Source organism: Bufo bufo, chromosome 5 (assembly GCF_905171765.1).
Source record: "Bufo bufo chromosome 5, aBufBuf1.1, whole genome shotgun sequence".
NCBI lineage: Eukaryota > Metazoa > Chordata > Amphibia > Anura > Bufonidae > Bufo > Bufo bufo.
This window is the reverse complement of record NC_053393.1, coordinates 310,023,469-310,046,668: the sequence shown is the minus strand read 5'-3', so window position 1 is coordinate 310,046,668 and position 23,200 is coordinate 310,023,469. Positions and strand designations below refer to the sequence as shown.

Here is a 23,200-nt window from a genome sequence, read left to right as displayed (position 1 = left end):
CGAACTTAGCAGATGGACAGCTGTTAAAAAAGCATCATGAGCTCAGAGAAAGCTTATTCCCAAATTATGATTTGCTGTACATATGATCCAGCCATTAGTCGACTTTATGCTACAAGAGTAAAAAGACATCATTACTGAGTTTTGGACAACATTTTCACTAATTTTGGACAATGGATAACCATTTTTGCAGATTTTTTAAGCTGATTAGCATTAGAGATGGCCAGTTTGCAGTGTTCGCCAGCGAACACATGCGTTCTGCCATCTTAACTGACAAGTCCAGCGAGGCACAGGTAAGTCCTTACCTGTGCCTGTGCGCGAGCCGGTCTGAAATGAAATGCGGTCTCCGGGAACAAGCCGTTCCTAGAACGGCCCCCGGAGGCTGTTCTCGGAACTGCCTGCTCCCTGAGACCGCATTTCATTTCAGACCGACTCGCGCACAGGCACAGGTAAGGACTTACCTGTGCCTCGCTGGACTTGTCAGTTAAGATGGCAGATCGCATGTGTTCGCTGGCGAACACTGCGAACTGGCCATCACTGATTAGCATCAGCTATGTAGTTAATACCTTATGTTTTATGTTTAGTGTGTATATTGTGCCAATTACTATATTACAGTAGGTTTCATTAAAAAGGTATTACTATCTGTTCATGTATGGCATAGTCACAGGATAAGCCATAAATGTCTGATAGGTGCAGGTCCAATTTTGGGAACAGGGCTCATTTTGAGGTCCCTGTAAATGGAGAGGTGGCCGCACATGCTCGCTTTTCTAAATTCAGTTCGATTGGAGTTCTGGACAAGTAATTGCTATCAAGTTGGCTTTGTGATAAAATCTTCACATATACAACAACACATGATATTACCTGAGACCATGGAGAGGAGTACCATGCTCCTCGAGAATGAATAATCACAGGCTGGAGTGGGTATCTTGGACATTCGGGCTGTTGACAGGCTTTTTCGATCTCTACATTTGGTTTCTCCAGGTGTAAGCATTTTTTTGCAGATATTTCTCTAGTTTTTCCTGAGACATACTTTTCTATACATTGTAATGTTCTTTTCTGAAAGCCTATGCCACATGTAACTGAGCACTAAATAAAATATATATAATGTGTTATATTCACTGAAATCTTTAAGTAATACAATCATGTACAAAACACAAACATTCCCTTGTAAAGCATTTATGACATATCTTCAAATGGCATAAGGACAGTGGTCTCCTCATCCTTACTTGCTGTTGAAAAGCAGCTGCCAGAGAGAAAATTATGTCCCCCAGACTGAACAAATGAAGATTGTGTCCCTAACCTCCCTGTCTCTGAGGCTAACTGACAAATGGTATGATGTTGATGCAGAAACGGCATGCCCTTCTTCCTCAAGCATTAAAGGGAACCTGTCATCAACTTTATGGTGATCTCACTGAGGGCAGCATAAAATAGTGACAGAAATGCTGATTTCAGCGGTGTGTCACTCATGAGCTAAAAGTAAGTGGTTGCTGAGAACCAGCATCATAATCATTGCAGCACAGGCCTGGAAAAGAGTCAGATCTACCTGAGAAGAGTCATGGTTATACATAATCTCCTGCACTCTCACCCATCGTCAGTTCTCTTCTAGAGAGAAAGGGAGAAAACTAGGTAGAAGACTGTCAATCATCAGCAGGTGGGCAGGAGAGCAGGAAGTCATGAATAACCAGGACTCTTCTCAGGTAGATTAGATTTTTTCCCAGGCCCAGTATGCAAAGATTGTGATGTTAGTTTTCGGCAACCACTTACTTTTAACTTTAAAATGACGCTGAAATCAACTCACCTGTCTGTACTTTATACTGCCGTTGCTGCAGCATAAAGTTGATGACCGATTCCCTTTAAACTTAATGTACAATAATAATTAATTAATTGTTATCACTAAAAATATTGACAGGGGAAATATACTTAATTTGTGTCAAGTTAAATTTACGTCATGGGAGTCATGATCTTCTCTTGATCCAGAGTGGCTCTTCTACACTGGGACATCCCAATCCTGCTTCCCCTCATCACACACACACTCAGGTGTTTTCCTGCCTTTCTCTCTGGTGCTGGTCAGATGGTTCTTCTCAGTCGAACTGCAGCCTGCTGTGTGACACCCTCAATACAATAAGAGACAACTCCAGGATCAACAGTCTGTGTGCTAGGGAGCTTAGACTGTGTTCACACCTGACAGAATATTCCATCTGCAGATATGGTTGAGAATTCTTACATATTTTGCTTTGGAATTTTAACTAGTAGAACATTCTAGGGATTTGTAAAGCCCCACTTGTATTGCATTATATTTGTTGCAGATTTTGTGCCCCAGAAATATGCAGCAAATGCACTATGGTAGACACTAACTACACAGGAGACTGTTAGAGGTATAATCCAATATTTAACCACAATATACAGTTGCAAGAAAAAGTATGTGAACCCTTTGGAATAATATGGATTTCTGCACAAATTGGTCATAAAATGTGATCTGATCTTCATCTAAGTCACAACAATAGATGATCACAGTCTGCTTAAACTAATAACACACAAAGAATTAAATGTTACCATGTTATTATTGAACACACCATGTAAACATTCACAGTGCAGGTGGAAAAACGATGTGAACCCCTAGACTAATGACATCTCCAAGAGCTAATTGGAGTGAGGTGTCAGCCAACTGAAGTCCAAGCAATAAGATGAGATTTGAGGTGTTGGTTACAGCTGCCCTGCCCTATAAAAACACACACCAGTTCTGGGTTTGCTTTTCACAAGAAGCATTGCCTGATGTGAATGATGCCTCGCACAAAAGAGCTCTCAGAAGACCTACAATTAAGTATTGTTGACTTGCATAAAGCTGGAAAGGGTTATAAAAGTATCTCCAAAAGCCTTGCTGTTCATCAGTCTATGGTAAGACAAATTATCTATAAATGGAGAAAGTTCAGCACTGCTGCTTCTCTCCCTAGAAGTGGCCATCCTGTAAAGATGACTGCAAGAGCACAGCGCAGACTGCTCAATAAGGTGAAGAAGAATCCTAGAGTGTCAGCTAAAGACTTACAAAAGTCTCTGGCATATGCTAACATCCCTGTTAGCGAATCTACGATACGTAAAACACTAAACAAGAATGTATTTCATGGGAGGATACCACATAGGAAGCCACTGCTGTCCAAAAAAAACATTGCTGCACGTTTACAGTTTGCACAAGAGCACCTGGATGTTCCACAGCAGTACTGGCAAAATATTCTGTGGACAGATGAAACCAAAGTTGAGTTGTTTGGAAGAAACACACAACACTATGTGTGCTGAAAAAGAGGCACAGCACACCAACATGAAAACCTTATCCCAACTGTGAAGTATGGTGGTGGTGGCATCAGGGTTTCGGGCTGCTTTGCTGTGTCAGGGCCTGGACGGATTGCTATCATCGAAGGAAAAATGAATTCCCAAGTTTATCAAGACATTTTGCAGGAGAACTTAAGGCCATCTGTCCACCAGCTGAAGCTCAACAGAAGATGGGTATTGCAACAAGACAACGACCCAAAGCATAGAAGTAAATCAACAACAGAATGGCTTAAACAGAAGAAAATACGCCTTCTGGAGTGGCCCAGTCAAAGTCCTGACCTCAACCCGATTGAGATGCTGTGGCATGACCTCAAGAAAGCGATTCACACCAGACATCCCAAGAATATTGCTGAACTGAAACAGTTCTGTAAAGAGGAATGGTCAAGAATTACTCCAGACCGTTGTGCACGTCTGATCTGCAACTACAGGAAACGTTTGGTTGAAGTTATTGCTGCCAAAGCAGGTTCAACCAGTTATTAAATTCAAGGGTTCACATACTTTTTCCACCTGCACTGTGAATGTTTACATGGTGTGTTAAAAAAACAACATAGTAACATTAAATTATTTGTGTGTTATTAGTATAAGCAGACTGTGATTGTCTATTGTTGTGACTTAGATGAAGATCAAATCTCATTTTATGACCAATTTGTGCAGAAATCCATATAATTCCAAAGGGTTCACATACTTTTTCTTGCAACTGTATATGGTACCCACAGGGCTCCCCTTGCCGGTGCACACCACCAATTATCGTATTTTTCACTTTATAGGACGCAGAGCTTCTTATAATTGCAATACTGGTGAGCTCTGATCTGAGGTGTGTTATGTGGGTCTGATCTGAAGTGTGATATGAAGTCTGATCTGAGGATCTGATATGGGGTCTGATCTGAAGATCTTATATGAGGTCTGATATGGGGTCTGATCTGAAGATCGTATTTGAGGTCTGATATGGAGGTCTGATGTGACTTTGTGTGGTCATCTAATAACCCTTATCTCTAAACTACTAAGAGGTCATAAACACAAATTTAAGCCATATTATTATCAGTAAGATAAGAACTGAGCTATAATTAGTGTTTATTAGGTTAGAGAGCTCCCTGTACAGAAAAAAGAAAGCCATATTTTTAATAAAGAGTAATTAAAAAAATTATTAATGTATACTCATTAATAATTTTTTTAATTACTCTTTATTAAAAATATGGCTTTCTTTATGCAATAATAAAGTATTTTAAATACTGTAAGTATTTTCATTTTTTTAATTCCTGGAGAACCCCTTTAACAACACAGTCTTACCTTTGTCCAGTTTGTCACCAACCATTGCAGTTCCTTGGACTTGCAGCGTTTAACAAGACAGTTCTCTTGCATTTTGGGCTTGAACTCAGAGGTGCAGGCTGAGTCATGAAGAATCTGACCTCGAAGAGAAGGGTTAGTACTCTTGCAAACCACTGATCGTTTTCTCCAGCCTTTGCCACAGGTTCGGGAGCACTAGTAACATAATAACTATACATCAATCGGTTTTATCATTTATAGTCTATACTCAAGTACAGAGAAGAGAGACCGGTAAAGTCATGACAAAATAGCTAAATATAAGCAAGCCTATGTGACTTTTCATGGTCCTATTCTGCTCTGTAAACACAATACCTCCCTGCCTTATTTGGCCTCCAAAAAAAATATGAATTATATAAGTACATACATTTACTTAATCAGTTAAAACTGTAGTATGTTACTTTTGTCAATAACCATAAATGAGTTAAAATTTACAGATGATGTACATAACAACTACAAACATTATAAAACTGCATACTGTAAGTAGAGTGGGCAGACGTGTTTCTCGGCTCAGAATCAAAATCTTTGACTGGGCCCCCATATATTATATGACATGTTTAATACTAGTTTCCCCTTAGGTGGCTGTCAGAGTGATGGCCCCCTTATGGCACAAAGGCCTGGATGTGACTGCAACCTCTGCACCACCTATAGTGATGCTTATGTGAGCCTGTAATGTGTATCCTGTTATTTTCTTATATACATGTCCATTTTTTATTAAAGAGGTTTTACAATATTTACCAATATCCAGTAAAATTGGTGGGGTTCTGTCTCCCAACACCTCCAGCGATCAGCTAAAGGGCCTGTGGCACAGCCAGGCACAAGCAGAACTCCATACACTTTTTAGTAGTTGTTCCTGCGACTGCAGTTTTCTGAGGCTCAGTCCCATTTGAGTGATTAGGCCTGCTATACAGCAACTACTAAATGTATAGAACTGTGACTGGTAAACAATAAAAAGAATACACAGTGGCCCCTTAAATTAGCTGATTAGTAGGGGTGTCAGATGACACTCCAAGACCTGATATTGGTGGCCAATCCAAAGATAGGTCAATTAAGATCAAAGTCCTACAAGACCTCTTTTAAATCTCTTGGTATTTGCCATATGATAATGATTTACTCAGATTACTGGTATGTGCTGTATTTTAGTGCATTCAGTTTTGTGTAGTCTGTTACTACAAACAGTATAAACAGATTCAGCACCATGCACAGGCTGAATGTTTTGTGCTAAAGACAAGACTGAAACCTGGGGACAGGCCTTTTCTGATCTCAAAACACAGGACCCAATCTTCGTCTCTTATAATACTGCCCCAGCACAGAGCTATAGTATGCCAATGCGGTGCTGGCTTTACTGTAGTTTCTACTAGGCTAAGACTTGGGTATTTCATTGTGTAGATAAACATATCTAAAATTACAAAAAAAATAACACATTCAATGAGACAGCTACAAAACAAAATAGGATCATAAAAAAGTTACTACCTCTGACCAAGGTCCAATACTCCATGCTGGTGGACAGCTCTGTGTGCTACATGTTTGCCGGTGGGCAGGAGGTGCTGTGGAACACAGTTTGTTTGCCACAATTTCCATTTTGTAGTTTGCCTTCTGCTTACAGTGAATTTGTCGGAACTGTTCACCACTCCCGCATGTCTGACTGCATGTTGTCCAATTTCCCACTGACCAACTGGAAAAAATGAATAAAAAGAAACAAAATAAAGAACATATAACAAACATGGAACATGTAAAAAACAAAACAAAAAACACTATTTAGTCTTTATGCAAGGCCAGTCTGAACATGGCAAATGTTTTTCATCCTTATAGCAGGGGGACTCCGCCTGCGGTCTACATGAGGCCCTCAATACCATTCTATGCGGCCCCCAACTATCTGGTTACAGACATGTCTGTCTGTGTCTAGTGGCTATTCACATGTATATTTGATGTGTTCCCATTAAATGGGATTGTTCATTTTCATTCTGCCAGACCTCACCACATGGCCAGACCTGCAGATGGAAGCATAATTACCTGCTTCCCGCCACTGGGTTCCAGCTCTTTAAGTCCCCCACAGTGGCTACCTTGTTCCAGTCCCGGCTTGTCAAAATCCTAGTTGAAGTGGATCATGTGGCCACAGCAGCCAGTGACTGACTGCAGCGGTAACATATGCTCCATGTGTCACGTCATTGGGTCACTTGACACAAGGGGGACATGTGTGTACATGTAGATTGTAACGGATCTCCTGGCACCCCGACCGGGTAACTCAGTCGATGGATGCTCCTAGTGCTTCCCGAGGACTCCAAGCACTCCACTTGACACCGTAAGCGCTGCAGACCCCACAAACCGCCGAAGCTTGGTTGAGGTCTCACCATCTCCTACCCACCCTGGACCTACAACAAGGCTCCAGGCTCCAGTGGGTGAACCTCTCCTAAATCCAGAGAGCAGGAACAGCTCTTACAATAGCTAGGAGATATAGCCAAGGGAGTATACAGCATATAGCAATCCCCATACACATGAGACGAGGCTCTATGTTGATTGTAAAACAGGAACTCTTTATTGAACACACAGCATTGACTTATATACACATGACATACTGAGGACATGACATAGCAGCCAATCCTGTACAGTTTAAACACAAAACTAACCCTATTCAATAAACACAATGGCATTGTCTGTGACGCAATTAACAAACACACTGGCATTGTCTTTGACGCAATCAACAATGAACATGCAAACAGATATCTTCACCCCCTCCATAATGAATGAATAGGGGACGAGGAGACACATGTGATGGGATTATCTCCTGAGTGTATCATAGGGGAGTCGGCTGCTCATATAGCTATCTTAATCCCATCACTAACACAATCAGTGGGAGTCTCAGTGAAGAGTTAACCCTTTTTGTGTTGCTGAATCCACACCATGCCTTTTTAATGGGCAATAGGAAATATGTGGCATATAAATTACACACATAAATCAGGGTTCATATTTCCTTGTAACCCCAAAAGGTCTTAGGGGGTCTCCATAGTTCTCGGTCCATAGTCTGTAGGAAGGAGGCTGGCCCTCAGGCTTCTCCAGCAGCCCCAGTGACGGTTCAGTCCGTCACATTTCTCCCCTCCCAACAGTAGACTAACCAGGTACCTGACCTCCTGTCGGTCGGTGCCTGAGTTAGTCGAGTAGCCCACCCATAAACAAACACTGGTCCTGTTGAACTCTGGGGCCTGGCTCTGTTCTGTATGTCCCCAGCTGTTGAGTGGGCATCTGCTACTCCTTGCTTTATTGTTGTTCTCTAGCTTGGAGCTGTAAGTACTTGGTGGGCCGAGGCCGACTGCGCTCTGCCCAGATGCCAGCTCTTCCGCTGGGGTAGCCAGTGGGGAGTAAGGCTCTGGACAAGAGGATAGGGGAGGGCAGAGGCCGACTGCGCTCTGCCCAGACGCCAGCTCTTCCGCTGGGGTAGCCAGTGGGGAGTCAGGCTGTTGACAAGAGGATAGGGGAGGGCAGAGGCCAACTGCGCTCTGCCCAGATGCCAGCTCTTCCGCTGGGGTAGCCTTTGGGGAGTCATTCTCTGGAGAAGAGGATAGGGGTGGGCAGAGGCCAACTGCGCTCTGCCCAGATGCCAGCTCTTCCGCTGGGATGGGGTCAGGGTATCCTGCCCCCAGGACCTTGTTGCAGATCAGATGTGGAGAGGACGGATCGTTTACCTCCTCCTCCTGGCATTCCTGCGGGGTTGGTGGGGGATCCGTACCGGCCGTCCAGCATCCCGATAGGCCTGGTGCAGAGACTGCGGTCCCATCTGCACCATCGGAGTTAGGGGTGCTGTCCCCCTGTGGTTGGGGAAAGAGACCGATTGTCTCCTCTCCCTTCAAGGTACACTGCCGCTGGGGAATGGAGACGATGCTCTCCTCTCCATGCAAAACATACTGCCGCTGGGGAGCAGGGCCGACTGTCCCTACTCCCTGAAACTCCGGCTGCCGTTGGGAATCTGTAGGGCCGGTGGAGAGATCTCAGTCCCATCTCCACCTGCCATATGGGGTTCCCCCCAGGTTCAGTCTATGAGGTCCCCTACCTCTGTAGCTGGTACTGAAGCAGGGGATACTTCAGTCGGGTCTTCCCAGTAAACCTCCACAATATCCTCCCAGCTGTAGGGCTCTGGACCTGGGTCTGACACTCTGCTCTCTTGCTGAGCCCTCTCACTGGAGTGGAACAGCTGCTGGTAGTCCTGTTCCAGCTTCATCCAGCTTGCGAGTGTCGTCCCAGTCATACCTGCTCTCCCACCACTCAAAGAGGTCCCTGAACCGGGCTTGTGTAGGGCTCCCAAACTCCAGCTCTGAAAAAGTCTCCCATAACAAGCCAGGACCATCAAACTCCTCTCCCTCTGGCTTGTCATGCTCAGCTGTCCTGGGTAGGTACTGTGCCCCATACCACCAGAGCACCTGGTAGGCATCTTCCAGCCACAGCTCCTGCCATGCTAGTTGTTCCAATTCCTTTTACCCATTCTTCCCGGGGCTGCTCTCCCAGGAAGGGCCTCTGCAGGGCTACTCGCGTCTACAACTACTGGTCTTCCGTGGGGAGTCTCTCGTCCCGCAGATACGCCACAATACCCAGTGCCTGGTACCAGATGCCTTTGCGGGCTGTATCTCGGTCATCCATAACACCCTCATCGTACTCCACTGCTGTTTCCATTCTGCTGTAGCCAGGGGCGCTGTACGGATACTAGCGTTGCCCTCAATATTTTCCACGAACGGTGTCTCCGAGCTGCTCCTCCTCGCACTAGGACGCCATCCCACTGCTTGCCACCAATATAACGGATCTCCTGGCACCCCGACCGGGTAACTCTGTCGATGGATGCTCCTAGTGCTTCCTGACGACTCCAAGCACTCCACTTGATACTGTAAGTGCTGCAGACCCCACAAACCGCCGAAGCTTGGTTGAGGTCTCACCGTCTCCTACCCACCCTGGACCTACGACAAGGCTCCAGGCTCCAGTGGGTGAACCTCTCCTAAATCCAGAGAGCAGGAACAGCTCTTACAAGAGCTAGGAGTTATAGCCAGGGGAGTATACAGCGTATAGCAATCCCCATACACATGAGACGAGGCTCTATGTTGAATGTTAAACAGGAACTCTTTATTGAACACACAGCATTGACTTATATACACATGACATACTGAGGACATGACATAGCAGCCAATCCTGTACAGTTCAAACACAAAACTAACCCTATTTAACAAACACAATGGCATTGTCTGTGACGCAATTAACAAACACACTGGCATTGTCTTTAACGCAATCAACAATGAACATGCAAACAGATATCTTCACCCCCTCCATAATGAATGAATAGGGGACGAGGAGACACATGTGATGGGATTATCTCCTGAGTGTATCATAGGGTAGTCGGCTGCTCTTATAGCTATTTTAATCCCATCACTAACACAATCAGTGGGAGTCTCAGTGAAGAATTAACCCTTTTTGTAATGCTGAATCCACACCATGCCTTTTTAATGGGCAATAGGAAATATGTGGCATATAAATCACACACATAAATCAGGGTTCATAGTTCCTTGTAACCCCAAAAGGTCTTAGGGGGTCTCCATAGTTCTCGGTCCATAGTCTGTAGGAAGGAGGCTGGCCCTCAGGCTTCTCCAGCAGCCCCAGTGACGGTTCAGTCCGTCACATAGATATCTTATATGTGTAACATACACGTATCTTACCAACTGGATTAGGTGCACTTAAAAGTGATGTGCAGAATAGGTTAAGCCAGATCAGATGGCATGTGTCATTAATAAAATATGCAGACACGGCAAAGGTGAAGGAATGAAACAAAAATTGCATTACATGTGGTAGTACTCCTGATCAGTACATCCACAACCGACTAAATCCTGACTTCATGCAGTCTTAAAGAGGGAGTAACCCAATATTAGGTACTAGGAACGTGGTAGAAATTTATATATGTATACATATACAACATTTAAGTGTTTATCATAAACTTTCGGCAAGAAAACGTGGATGGCACAATAATTATAATTTATCTTGTTATATAAGTTGGCAGGCCACAATACCTAAGTGAATAAAAACCTGATAGAGAGATTCACAAACTAATGCCAGATAATCAAGAGCTAATAAAAATCTAGTTGTAGGAAATGATGTGCTATTGAAAAGATTGATGCCAAGTTTTGTGGGTATAAATTATGAAGTATTGACATTATAATACCTCTACTGTTTTCATTTTATTGTCCGATGTTGCCTAGTAGACCCTAGCTATTATTACCTCCAACTAAAGGTAAAGTGATTTCATTGTCAACTTGGGATTATGTTTCCATGTGTGGATGACTCATGTGTTGCTGCTGTTGATGGGAATGGAGGCTGTGACTCCATTAACTATGGTCTATAAGGTCATCAAAGTTATGATGACGGCACGTATTGCACACCTGTTGCTCCCTAAACAAAAGGAAAAGAGACTGCAGGTTTTTAGCAATTATGTAGTCTCAACACTGTGAAAGAAAAAAAAGAATAATAATATGTTTGCAAAGTACTGTATATTAGTTACAAGTGGGGCAGCTGCCAGAGTTTCTACTACTGCTATAAATCAAACATATCTGTTTTTGCACAACATTGGCCAGGAAAACTGGAAATTACTGCTTGTACATGCTTGGGTGAAGTGATTCCACAAAGTATTTTTTCCTTATGTTGTAATAAGAAAGAAGTGAGTGTTAAATCACAGAGATTTATACTATTAAACCATTTGTTGCTAACCACTAGTACTTACGCACAGATTTTTAGGAAATTTTGTTAACTGCTCCATGGTCTAAACCTATTTAATGGATATTTGTGGTAGATAAAGGTTTGTGGTATAAGAATCAGTATAACTTGTGTTTTATTCATATAAATCCAAGCTCTTTTCTCATAAGTCCATTGGGAGGTCAAGCTCAAAGATTGACAACCTTGTCTGTATTACTGTGCATACAGACATGGCTGGGATTTAAATGAATAAAATACAATTTTATAAAAAAAAATCAAATACATTTTTTATCGTTTAATCATCAATTACACAAATTCCTGCTGGAAAATTACCATAAAGGAATAAACAGTCAAATAATAAAATAAACATAAGAACAGAAAAGGTTACCACACATCAAAAGATCATGTAAATGTAGACATTCATATTCAGTAAATAATAAAAAGCAATCTGCAAAGCATATACTTTACTATGTTAGGTGAAAAGTATTTAGACTTTGACCAGACATCCAAACAACCCTGTGGAGCCCCTGGAGGATTTATGACTGTAAGATAAGACTCGATCATACGTGAATGTGGTATTGACTCTTCTAGAGATTGTGGAATCTCAGCATTCTTCCATTTTTTGTGATGGCTAGCTTAGTGGCTAGAAACAAATGTGCTGTTACTACTCTGCTATTCTGAGGCAGTTTGTCAATATAATAAGGCTAGTAATGGGGAACGAACCAAGGTATAGCCTATCAGTTACAAAGTGTCACTGCAATTTAGGACAAATCCAAAACTAGGGTACTACACCTCACTTGTCTGCAGGATTGAAATTGGTTAATGGTCTTCCCCTGTGCCAAGGGAAGTCGAATGGCCTAAGAATCAAAGACTCAGACAAGGTTGCTGTGTAACGGATTCTGTACAAGGTGTAGCCTGTGCAACTCTTTTATTAACTTTAGCCTGGGTGGGTGTACGTTTGCCCCCCTTACTAATTTTAATATAACCAATTAAAAGCATTTATTGAAGCAACCAATCAGAAGCATAATGGCATAATGGAAAAATACATCTAGGCATTACGTATAAACACAATTCAAAATACTGAAAAAGTCCCTTTCCTATACTTCATAATGTCTCAATATTTGAGTGGCTCCCTATTTGCAGTACCAAAGTTCCTTTATAAATGGCAGTTGCAAAATAGATTTAAAGAAAACACACACTATATAACTTAATACAAAGGTATATGAAGGAAGTAGACAGAATAGATGCTGCTTAACAAAGATATTATATTAGCCAAACAGACATTTAGGCATAAAGACTTAAAGGGTTTCTGTCACCCCACAAAACTCATATATTTTTTTTTGGATAGTTAGATTCCTTATAGGGCGATATAGGAGAATATAATAGTCTTACTTACTTTCATGCGGCCGATTCTTTATAAAACGAAGTTTTATAATATGTAAATGAGGGCTCTACCAGCAAGTAGGGCGTCTACTTGCTGGTAGCCGCAGCAGCAATCCGCCCCCTCGCCGTGTTGATTGACAGGGCCAGCCAGGATCTCCTCCTCCGGCCGGCCCTGCCAGTATTTCAAAAATCGCGCGCCTCTGGTCATTCGGCGCAGGCGCTCTGAGATGAGGAGGCTCGTCTCCTCAGCACTCCCTAAGTGCGCCTGCGCCGATGACGTCTTCTCTTTCGGTGATGTCATCGGCGCAGGCGCACTGAGGAGACGAGCCTCCTCATCTCAGAGCGCCTGCGCCGAATGACCAGAGGCGCGCGATTTTTGAATTACTGACAGGGCCGGCCGGAGGAGGAGATCCCGGCTGGCCCTGTCAATCAACACGGCGAGGGGGCGGATTGCTGCTGCGGCTACCAGCAAGTAGACGCCCTACTTGCTGGTAGAGCCCTCATTTACATATTATAAAACTTCGTTTTATAAAGAATCGGCCGCATGAAAGTAAGTAAGACTATTATATTCTCCTATATCGCCCTATAAGGAATCTAACTATCCAAAAAAAAAAAAAGAGTTTTGTGGGGTGACAGAAACCCTTTAAAATGGAGAATTAACCACTTAATTTCTTTCATGGAAGCAATCTGCAACAAAATTATCTGCCACAGTTAGTTTAATGAGGGACAGGACCAAAAAATGAGAAACAAAGTGCCTTAACTTTCACAGTTTCTCCAACAGAGATGTGAAACCCGAGAAACATGGAACACAATCTATCAGGCATGTAGTAACATCATAGAGTGGTTTTCATCAGGGACTTATAATGAGTGGTACATCTCAAGTATTTTGCTGCAAATCTTTGGCCCGTCAACCATTGAGCTACAGAGAAGGTTTGACCAAGTTCCATTTCCCAGGTTGAAATTGGGTGTTCCCCAGTATAATATAGATAGGTCTAAGGGAGGAGCCTGGGGCTGAAGGTATGGACCATTTCTCTAGCAGGTCTTGATTAATATCTGCTACCAGTGGCAATTCTGATTGGAGCATGTGTCTAATTTTTAAATTCTTGCAAAAATCCCTATTAGGGATTTCAAATGCTTTATGAAAATATTGAAATGTGTGAATTCAGGTGGATACTTATCCACCATAAGCTGTGACACCTTCACAAGGCCCAGAACCCTCCAGGAACCTAAATACAGATCAGGAACAATGAGACCCAAGATCTCAATAGGAGATGTATCAATGAACCTTAGATTGTGAGCCCCATTGGGGACAGTTGCGGTGCGGAATATAGTAGCGCTATATAAGTGCATTAAATAAATAAATAATGGGAACTGAAAATACTTGTGTCAGCTTATGGAATTTCTTCCAATTTATGAAGCATTGGTGAGATATTAGTAAGAGAATGAAGGGGCTACTGGCAATAGAGAGGTAAGTAGGTGTGATTAGAAGGTAGCAGAAGGGGATACTATTGAGTCTATATGCATCCAATGTTTGGTAGTATTACTATCCCACCATTCAATTGTTGTATCTCATTCACCAAGTAGTAGTCACTTAGACCCCAGTATGCTTTATGTTTATGCAGCAATGTTCTTGCTACTCTAGGTTTTCTTTTGCACCAAACAAACCCGGTAAGTAGCTTGGAAGAGCTAAGAAAGAGCGACCAAAGAACAGGGATAGGAAGCATCCTAAATAAGTAGAGAAGTTTAGGGAGGACAATCATTTGGAAAGCTGCAATATGACACACCCAAGATAGTTCACGTTGGGTCATGGAGGTTAAATCCAATTTTAGGCCATCTAAGAAAGGAATGTGGTTAGTTTTTTTACAAGGAACATACCGAATGAGTAAGTTGGATATCTAGCTAGTTGATTTGGAGGGATTGCCAATCTAAGGAAAACATGGTCTTTAATCAATGAGGGAGGTAGAAATGTTTAGTAGGATCTGGGATTTAGTTTCATTTAGCTTCTAATAAGAATGTACCAAAGGATTCAATAAGCTCCATAGCTTCTGTTAAGGACTCTTCAGGTTTGGTTAAGAACAAAATTATGCCATCTGCATATAGTGATATTCTGCGAGTATGGTCCCCTGTGGTGTGTGCTATAAATTCTATGAACAATACAAAAATAAGGGGGAAAAGGGGGCAACCCTGACTCATTCTATTTGTTAAGCTGAGGGAACCAGACGGGTGCCATTTATCAATGCTCGGATGAAGGGATTAAAGTATAATGCTTTTATGGCTGTCGAGATCGACCCATGAAATCCCATGTGGGCATGAAAAGAGAAGGCGAATAACCAGTTTGCTCGGTCGAACATCTTCTTGGCCTCTAGAGTCACCAACACAGCTGAAAGAGTTTTCTTCTCTATACAGTCTAAGATATTAATTATCCTTCTTGAGTTTAATGAGTCTGGCATCCCATTATGAAAACTGTTTAATCAGGGGAAATCAAGTGTGGGATGATTGATGATAACCGGGGGGCTATTCCGTTAGCATATATTTTACGTGTTAAGGAGCGAGAGAGCGCTGAAATTTTGGGGTTACAGCTGAAGGTTTATCAAATTTAGGGAAAAGTTCCAACGGACATAGGTTTTTTGCAATTTGGTAAGCAAATGCAGGGGTAGAATTGTAGTGTCCCACTAGGTAAAGGTGGGCACTACTCAAGGGTCAATTGGGTCATGTTGTTCTCCACCTTCTGTGGAACATAGTCATGGTATTTTGTATTACATTATAATGTGTATTTTAATGTTATTTCCTGTGTACCAGGCCTGTTAGGGGTGTAGTTTCTCCTCCCAAGCTGTAGAGGGAGCTAGGGAACCCCCTAGTATATATAGTCAGGTCCAGTCCAGGGAAAGGGTGTGTTTTAGAAGCCAAGATTCACTTCAGCCAGGCAGGAGCTGAGGTCCAGCTTCTAACATGCAGCTAGATAGCCCAGGATCCTAACCTGCTTCTAGGAGAAGAAGTTTCCTCCTGAAGTTATTCTGCATCAAGCAAAGTACAGAGCAGTGCTAATTGTATCCAGCTAAGTAGAAAGCTGAAGGGCAGAAGTTTATTGTGCAGTAAGAGGATTTATACCAGAGGAAGGTTTCCCTACCCAAGGATAAAGCCAGCTATTAGGCATTCGGGCCTTGGAGAAAGTCAGACAGGATTCTGCAGAAAGTACAGCCTGATCTGTAAGTTGATTCCCTCTGAGTAATCTTGCTAAGATTCTACCTGCCATTAATGTAAAGCCTGCCTGTTACCAAATCTACTTAATATGGAACTGTCTGAAGCCTGTATATAGTTGAACTGTTCAGTAAAGTGGAGTTCTAGTTCACCATAAACGTGTGTACCTCAATTATTCCTCCAACAAATCGGTGTGCAACCGTTACCGGCACTGGCGTCATGAACTGTAAGGGATCTTGCCACAGGCACGCTAAACTTTCAACACCCAGGGCACCTCATCTATCACCTGGCCTGGTCCCTATATCCAGAGAGTGCCCCAGAGGATCTACTTGCCAGCCTCTCCATCACTGCTGTACGCCTGCCCAGGGTATACTACAAACTGTGAGTACAAAGAGCAACCCTCGGTCTGTTAACTGACCCCCGTGACCTCACATTAGCTCACCCTGCAGGACTGGCGTACTGCAGAATGTCTTAAAACTGCTTATAATACAGGGAGTGCAGAATTATTAGGCAATTTGTATTTTTGAGGATTAATTTTATTATTGAACAACAACCATGTTCTCAATGAACCCAAAAAACTCATTAATATCAAAGCTGAATATTTTTGGAAGTAGTTTTTAGTTTGTTTTTAGTTTTAGCTATTTTAGGGGGATATCTGTATATGCAGGTGACTATTACTGTGCATAATTATTAGGCAACTTAACAAAAAACAAATATATACCCATTTCAATTATTTATTTTTACCAGTGAAACCAATATAACATCTCAACATTCACAAATATACATTTCTGACATTCAAAAACAAAACAAAAACAAATCAGTGACCAATATAGCCACCTTTCTTTGCAAGGACACTCAAAAGCCTGCCATCCATGGATTCTGTCAGTGTTTTGATCTGTTCACCATCAACATTGCGTGCAGCAGCAACCACAGCCTCCCAGACACTGTTCAGAGAGGTGTACTGTTTTCCCTCCTTGTAAATCTCACATTTGATGATGGACCACAGGTTCTCAATGGGGTTCAGATCAGGTGAACAAGGAGGCCATGTCATTAGATTTTCTTCTTTTATACCCTTTCTTGCCAGCCACGCTGTGGAGTACTTGGACGCGTGTGATGGAGCATTGTCCTGCATGAAAATCATGTTTTTCTTGAAGGATGCAGACTTCTTCCTGTACCACTGCTTGAAGAAGGTGTCTTCCAGAAACTGGCAGTAGGACTGGGAGTTGAGCTTGACTCCATCCTCAACCCGAAAAGGCCCCACAAGCTCATCTTTGATGATACCAGCCCAAACCAGTACTCCACCTCCACCTTGCTGGCGTCTGAGTCGGACTGGAGCTCTCTGCCCTTTACCAATCCAGCCCATCCATCTGGCCCATCAAGACTCACTCTCATTTCATCAGTCCATAAAACCTTAGAAAAATCAGTCTTGAGATATTTCTTGGCCCAGTCTTGACGTTTCAGCTTGTGTGTCTTGTTCAGTGGTGGTCGTCTTTCAGCCTTTCTTACCTTGGCCATGTCTCTGAGTATTGCACACCTAGTGCTTTTGGGCACTCCAGTGATGTTGCAGCTCTGAAATATGGCCAAACTGGTGGCAAGTGGCATCTTGGCAGCTGCACGCTTGACTTTTCTCAGTTCATGGGCAGTTATTTTGCGCCTTGGTTTTTCCACACGCTTCTTGCGACCCTGTTGACTATTTTGAATGAAACGCTTGATTGTTCGATGATCACGCTTCAGAAGCTTTGCAATTTTAAGAGTGCTGCATCCCTCTGCAAGATATCTCACTATTTTTGACTTTTCTGAGCCTGTCAAGTCCTTCTTTTGACCCATTTTGCCAAAGGAAAGGAAGTTGCCTAATAATTATGCACACCTAATATAGGGTGTTGATGTCATTAGACCACACCCCTTCTCATTACAGAGATGCACATCACCTAATATGCTTAATTGGTAGTAGGCTTTCGAGCCTATACAGCTTGGAGTAAGACAACATGCATAAAGAGGATGATGTGGTCAAAATACTCATTTGCCTACTAATTCTGCACGCAGTGTATATATTAGAGTGTCCATCAGGAAATGGGGCTTTATTGAAAGGAAGTGACCTAATGACTATATACATTTCTTATGAAGTTAAAGGTTTATTTGCAAATTCTAAATGAGATTCCAAAAGGGTGGGCAATTGAAGACAGCTTACGAAACTATTGTTTGTGTTTTTGTTAGGGTGGATAGAAGGATCATCCAAGTTGTAAAGAGAAGAATAAAAGGCTATAAACTCATTTGCTATTTTCAGGAGGTCATATATATTAGATCGAGAAGTCTGGACTTTTAAAAATGGAATCTTGGATTTAATTAGTCGTCTTTTGAGTCTATGAGATAGCAGCTTTCCAGCCTTGTTATCCTGAGAATAACATTGGGTTCTAATCCTTTCTAGTCCATTCTCATATGTACTGTACATAGTAAGCATTTCTCAAGCTATAAGCAGAGAGATCTCAATTGGGGGTTTGTGGGATGAAGAAATAGAACATTTATTTAGAAGCTCCAAGGAGAAAATGTGGGACATAATGTCAGAGAATCTATTTTCCCTGTCTCTCTTAGCTTTATGTCCTCAGACTCTACCATCATCAATGCAAGATCTTGGAGAAAAATTAATGCAACACTGGATGGAAATAAATCTTGTGACATTGCAGAAGCTTATCGAAACAATGTTACAGCGAATGCATGCTATAATCAAAGCTAAAGGCGGAAATATTAGAGTGTGTGACCTTTTTTTTTTGGGTGGCGACTTTTTTTTTGGATAGGCAGTGTATGATACATATCTTCATATGTTAATAAATCGCTCATGGGTATGGGTCTTGATGCAGAAGAGGAAGTGGTGTCTAATGAGGGATCGACTGTTATTGAAATCCCAGAGCCATGGCACATGTCCCTGTTTGACCTCAGCCACCCATTTAGAAAGTTTCTTAACAAAGGAGAGTTGGCGCCTGTTAGGAGCATAAACTGCCACAAGAGTATATACCACATTGTTAAAGGACCCCACTACTATAATAAATCTGGCATTAGGGTCTATACTTATATTGATCAGTGTAAAGACAACTGTGTTTTTGATACCCAGCAAAATACTTCTTTGTTTTTTAAGGTAATGGGACTGGAACACATGAGGAAAGTGGTGACGGACAATACAGGCATCACCATTTAATAGATTTGTTTTCAAGTTTCTAACTTCTCTCCATAAATGTGAACGCTCATATGGTTTGTTAAGGTCCTTTACATTGAAGGAGGCAAATGTAATGACCATGGTTGTAAGAAAGTATGTGATGGGTACTGCAGAATTGTATATGTAGCGACATAAAATACTATAGGGATGTGAAAAGTGCAGAGCCCAGGATCAGAGCCCATGTTCTGAATAGCCTCAACACATGTATAATCACATGAATGTGGTAAGAAGACATAGGGATAACCATCTAAACAGAAGAAATACAGTGATGTCCAAAATCAGCAGAACAGAAAGCTGACTACCGAGCATGGGGCACATAGAGTTTTGCACATAGAGGCACAACCTGCCATTCTTGAGTCAGACGTATTTCAGGAAGTGAGATGTTCCAGGAGTGGATTATATGCTCACCTTCTTCCAGAGAGGCAATGGAGTGAAGAGATCCATTTTGATGGAGTAGGATCTTTGTTGGGAATCCCCAACAATAGGGTATAACATGGTCACGTAGAGCTGAAGTGAGTCCGCAGATGTGGCCGCAGATAGGTCTCCAAACAACTACACCTCTTTATATGCCTTTTTTTCCTGGCACTGGCCGGCATGGCTTCTTTGGTGTGGAAAAATGGAACTAGGCCAGGACATCCCTGAGTGTAGTCGGGGTAAAAATGTTTGGAAGTGCCACTCTGTGAATCCTATCAATCAAAAGGTCCCGTTCAGAAACAGATGGAAGCAGACGTTTCATCATAGCTTGTAGATAGGAAGGGAAATCCTGAGGTTGAACCTCATCAGGAACACCATGCAGTTTAACATTATTCAGATCAATAAGTTTATTGTTCATTAGTTCTGTTCCCTCAGTTAGGTCATTGTGAGTATCAATAAGCTGTCTGTAAGAGGAGATGAAACCACTAATTTTGACCTCTACATGTGACAAAATGGGCTTCCAGCTCCATGATGGTAGCTTGCAGTGGATTTATTTGCTGGGCTAGGTTGTCGTGCATAGATCTGTCTAATGTAATCAACGTATCTTTGAGGAGATTTCCTGATGCAGGATAATCTAGCATCTGAAAATCTCTCACAGCTACAACTGCTGCTGCAGGATCTTCCAGAGAAGCAAATGGGGCAGTCTCAGAGCATGGTAAGCCTTGGCCCTGTAGTCAAGGGCTCTGTTTAACAGGGCTGGTGGATAGCGATGCTGGGGACTGTGCCATGTGGAGCACTGGCTTAGGACTGCTACAAGGCCCATTTTTTGGTGGCGAAGCCGACTAAGCACTTCCCTGGGAGGAAGACCTCAAAGGAGAATCAGGTGACTTACTTTCAGTGGCGCAATAGAAAATTGATTTATTTATTTTATACTAAAACAGACATGTCAAAAGAACAGATATTAGCTCTCTAAATGGCATTTCCTAGTTTACATGTTATATTTATCTTATGTCATGATTCCTAAATTAATAAAGAAAGGCTTTTATATGCTGTATTTGTAAGGGTCCATTCACACATCCGTATGTTATTTGTGGATCCGCAAAACACGGACACCTCCAGTGTGCGTTCCGAATTTTACGGACCGCACATTGCCAGCACTCTCAAAGAAAATGCCTTTTCTTGTCCGCAATTGCGGACAAGAATACGACATGTTCTATTTTTTTGCAAAACGAAAGTGCGGATCCGGAAGTGCGGATCCACGGATGTGGACAGCACATTCCGGCCCCATTGAAAATTAATGTCTCCGCACCTGTTCCACCAAATTGCGGAATGGAAGCAGACCTATTTTGCGGAAGTGTGAATGCACCCTAAGACCCGCTTTCTTGGCTGGTTCTATACCCAAACATTGGCAGGAAGCACAGAAGCATTTAGTGTAGCCTAGTATTAAATTTTTTTTTTTATTGTAGTCTGCATGTTTTAAAAAACACGGTATACACTACGGGGGTCATTTATTAGGCCGGCGTTTTAGACGCCGGTCTTAATATCCCCTATAGCTGGCGGTGGATCTGCCGGAGTTATGAAGAGACACCGGCCTCTACATAACGTCGGCGGATCCACTGCCACTTCTAAATGTAAGACTGCTTCCTAGCTGTCTTACATTTAGACAATTTTCTACGCCTAAATCAGGCATAGAAAATGGTAAATAAGACAGGCTTGCCAACCCGTCATCTTCCCCGCCCAATTTTTTAGACCTGCCGTGAGCGGGGAAAAGCCGCAGAGAGTCCTTTGCGCTGCAATCTGCACCAGAAATACGCCTAGGCATATTTCTGGTTAGTAAATGACCCCCTATGTTTAGTAATAAATATACCACACCATTGCAGGCATAAAGGTATTTAATCACTAGACTTTTGACATTAAAGACTTTTAATATATAAAGCCACGGCCACATAAACCATTCATCAATTATCTCATAATGGTCAAAGAAAGAGCAACAACAGGCAAGCATTTAAAGGGAACCTGTCAACTTTATGCTGTCCATACTAACGGCAGAATGAAGTAGAGACGGGTGAGTTGATTTCAGCGATATGTCATTTAAAAGTTAAAAGTAAGTCGTTGCCGAGAACTAGGGATGAGCGAACCCGAACATTTTCGTAAAAGTCCGGGTTCGGTGTTCGGCGCTTTCTTGGCGCTTTTTAAAAGGCTGCAAAGCAGCCAATCAACAAGCGTCATACTACTTGCCCCAAGAGGCCATCACAGCCTTGCCTACTATTGGCATGGCTGTGATTGGCCAGTGCAGCATGTGACCCAGCCTCTATATAAGCTTGGGTCACGTAGCGCTGCACGTCACTCTGCTGATTCAAGCATAGGGAGAGGTTGCTGCTGCGACGTTAGGGCGAGATTAGGCAGATTAACTCCTCCAAAAGACTTCATTCTGTGATCAATTTCCAGCTGTGGATCATTGAAGTGCTAATATCGAATTGCTCACTTTTTTTAGGCTGCCCAGAGCGTTTTTATATCACTTTTTTCTGGGGTGATCGGCGGCCATTTTGTGGCTTGTGGTGCGCCAGCACAAGCTACCACCAAGTGCTTTTAACCATCAATAGTGTGGTTATTTTTTGCTATATCCTACATCAGCTGCAGGCTGAGCCTGTGTCACCGAAGTGCATTTAACCATCAACAGTGTGGTTATTTTTTGGCCATATATTACATCAGGTGCAGGCTGAGCCTGTGTCACCCAAGTGCATTTAACCATCAACAGTGTGGTTATTTTTTGGCCATATACTACATCAGGTGCAGGCTGAGCCTGTGTCACCCAAGTGCATTTAACCATCAACAGTGTGGTTAATTTTTGGCCATATACTACATCAGGTGCAGGCTGAGCCTGTGTCACCCAAGTGCATTTAACCATCAATAGTGTGGTTATTTTTTGGCCATATACTACATCAGGGGCAAGTTGAGCCTGTCACCCAGCGCCTAAAAAATAGACCTGACATTTATATTCCTCCAAATCAGTACTGTTTTAGCTTGTCAAGTTATTTGTAGTGACCGTAAAAGCACAGTTTTTGTTCTGGGTTGAAAAACTATTCCCAAATTTGCCATTCTCAAAATTAGTAGTTTCTGCTATATCAGGCCTACTTTAAATCTATCCCAAAAAGGATATCTTAGATTCAAGGTGCTGATAGTGTCATTCAGAAAAACTTAACACACACGCTACCGTGCAGATACAAGTCTAATTCTGTGATTAAAGGTATATCTGTCACACAGCGCAAAAAAAATAGGCCTCACATTTCTATTCAACCAAATCTGTACTATTTTAGCTGGTCAAATTATTTGTAGTGACCGTAAAAGCACAGTTTTTGTTCTGGGTTGAAAAACTATTCCCAAATTTGCCATTTTCAAAATTGTGGTGAACGGGAACAATGAGGAAAACATCTAATAAGGGACGCGGACGTGGACATGGTCGTAGTGGTGTTAGTGGACCCTCTGGTGCTGGGAGAGGACGTGGCCGTTCTGCCACAGCCACACGTCCTAGTGAACCAACTACCTCAGGTCCCAGTAGCCAGCAGAATTTACAGCGATATTTGGTGGGGCCCAATGCCGTTCTAAGGATGGTAAGGCCTGAGCAGGTACAGGCATTAG

At 42.5% G+C, this 23,200-nt stretch overlaps 1 protein-coding gene across 1 annotated transcript in view; it reads right to left on the bottom strand.

The window, feature by feature from the left end:
* The window catches only part of ADAMTS16 (ADAM metallopeptidase with thrombospondin type 1 motif 16), a 508,970-nt gene that overhangs the window by 2,392 nt on the left and 483,378 nt on the right, over nucleotides 1-23,200 (bottom strand). Inside the window, exons 19-21 of the mRNA XM_040433225.1 lie at nucleotides 6,115-6,316; nucleotides 4,609-4,800; nucleotides 859-1,083 (exon numbers count right to left, since the gene is read on the bottom strand). Coding sequence (XP_040289159.1) covers nucleotides 859-1,083; nucleotides 4,609-4,800; nucleotides 6,115-6,316 — 619 coding nt within the window. The remainder of the gene's footprint in view (nucleotides 1-858; nucleotides 1,084-4,608; nucleotides 4,801-6,114; nucleotides 6,317-23,200) is intronic.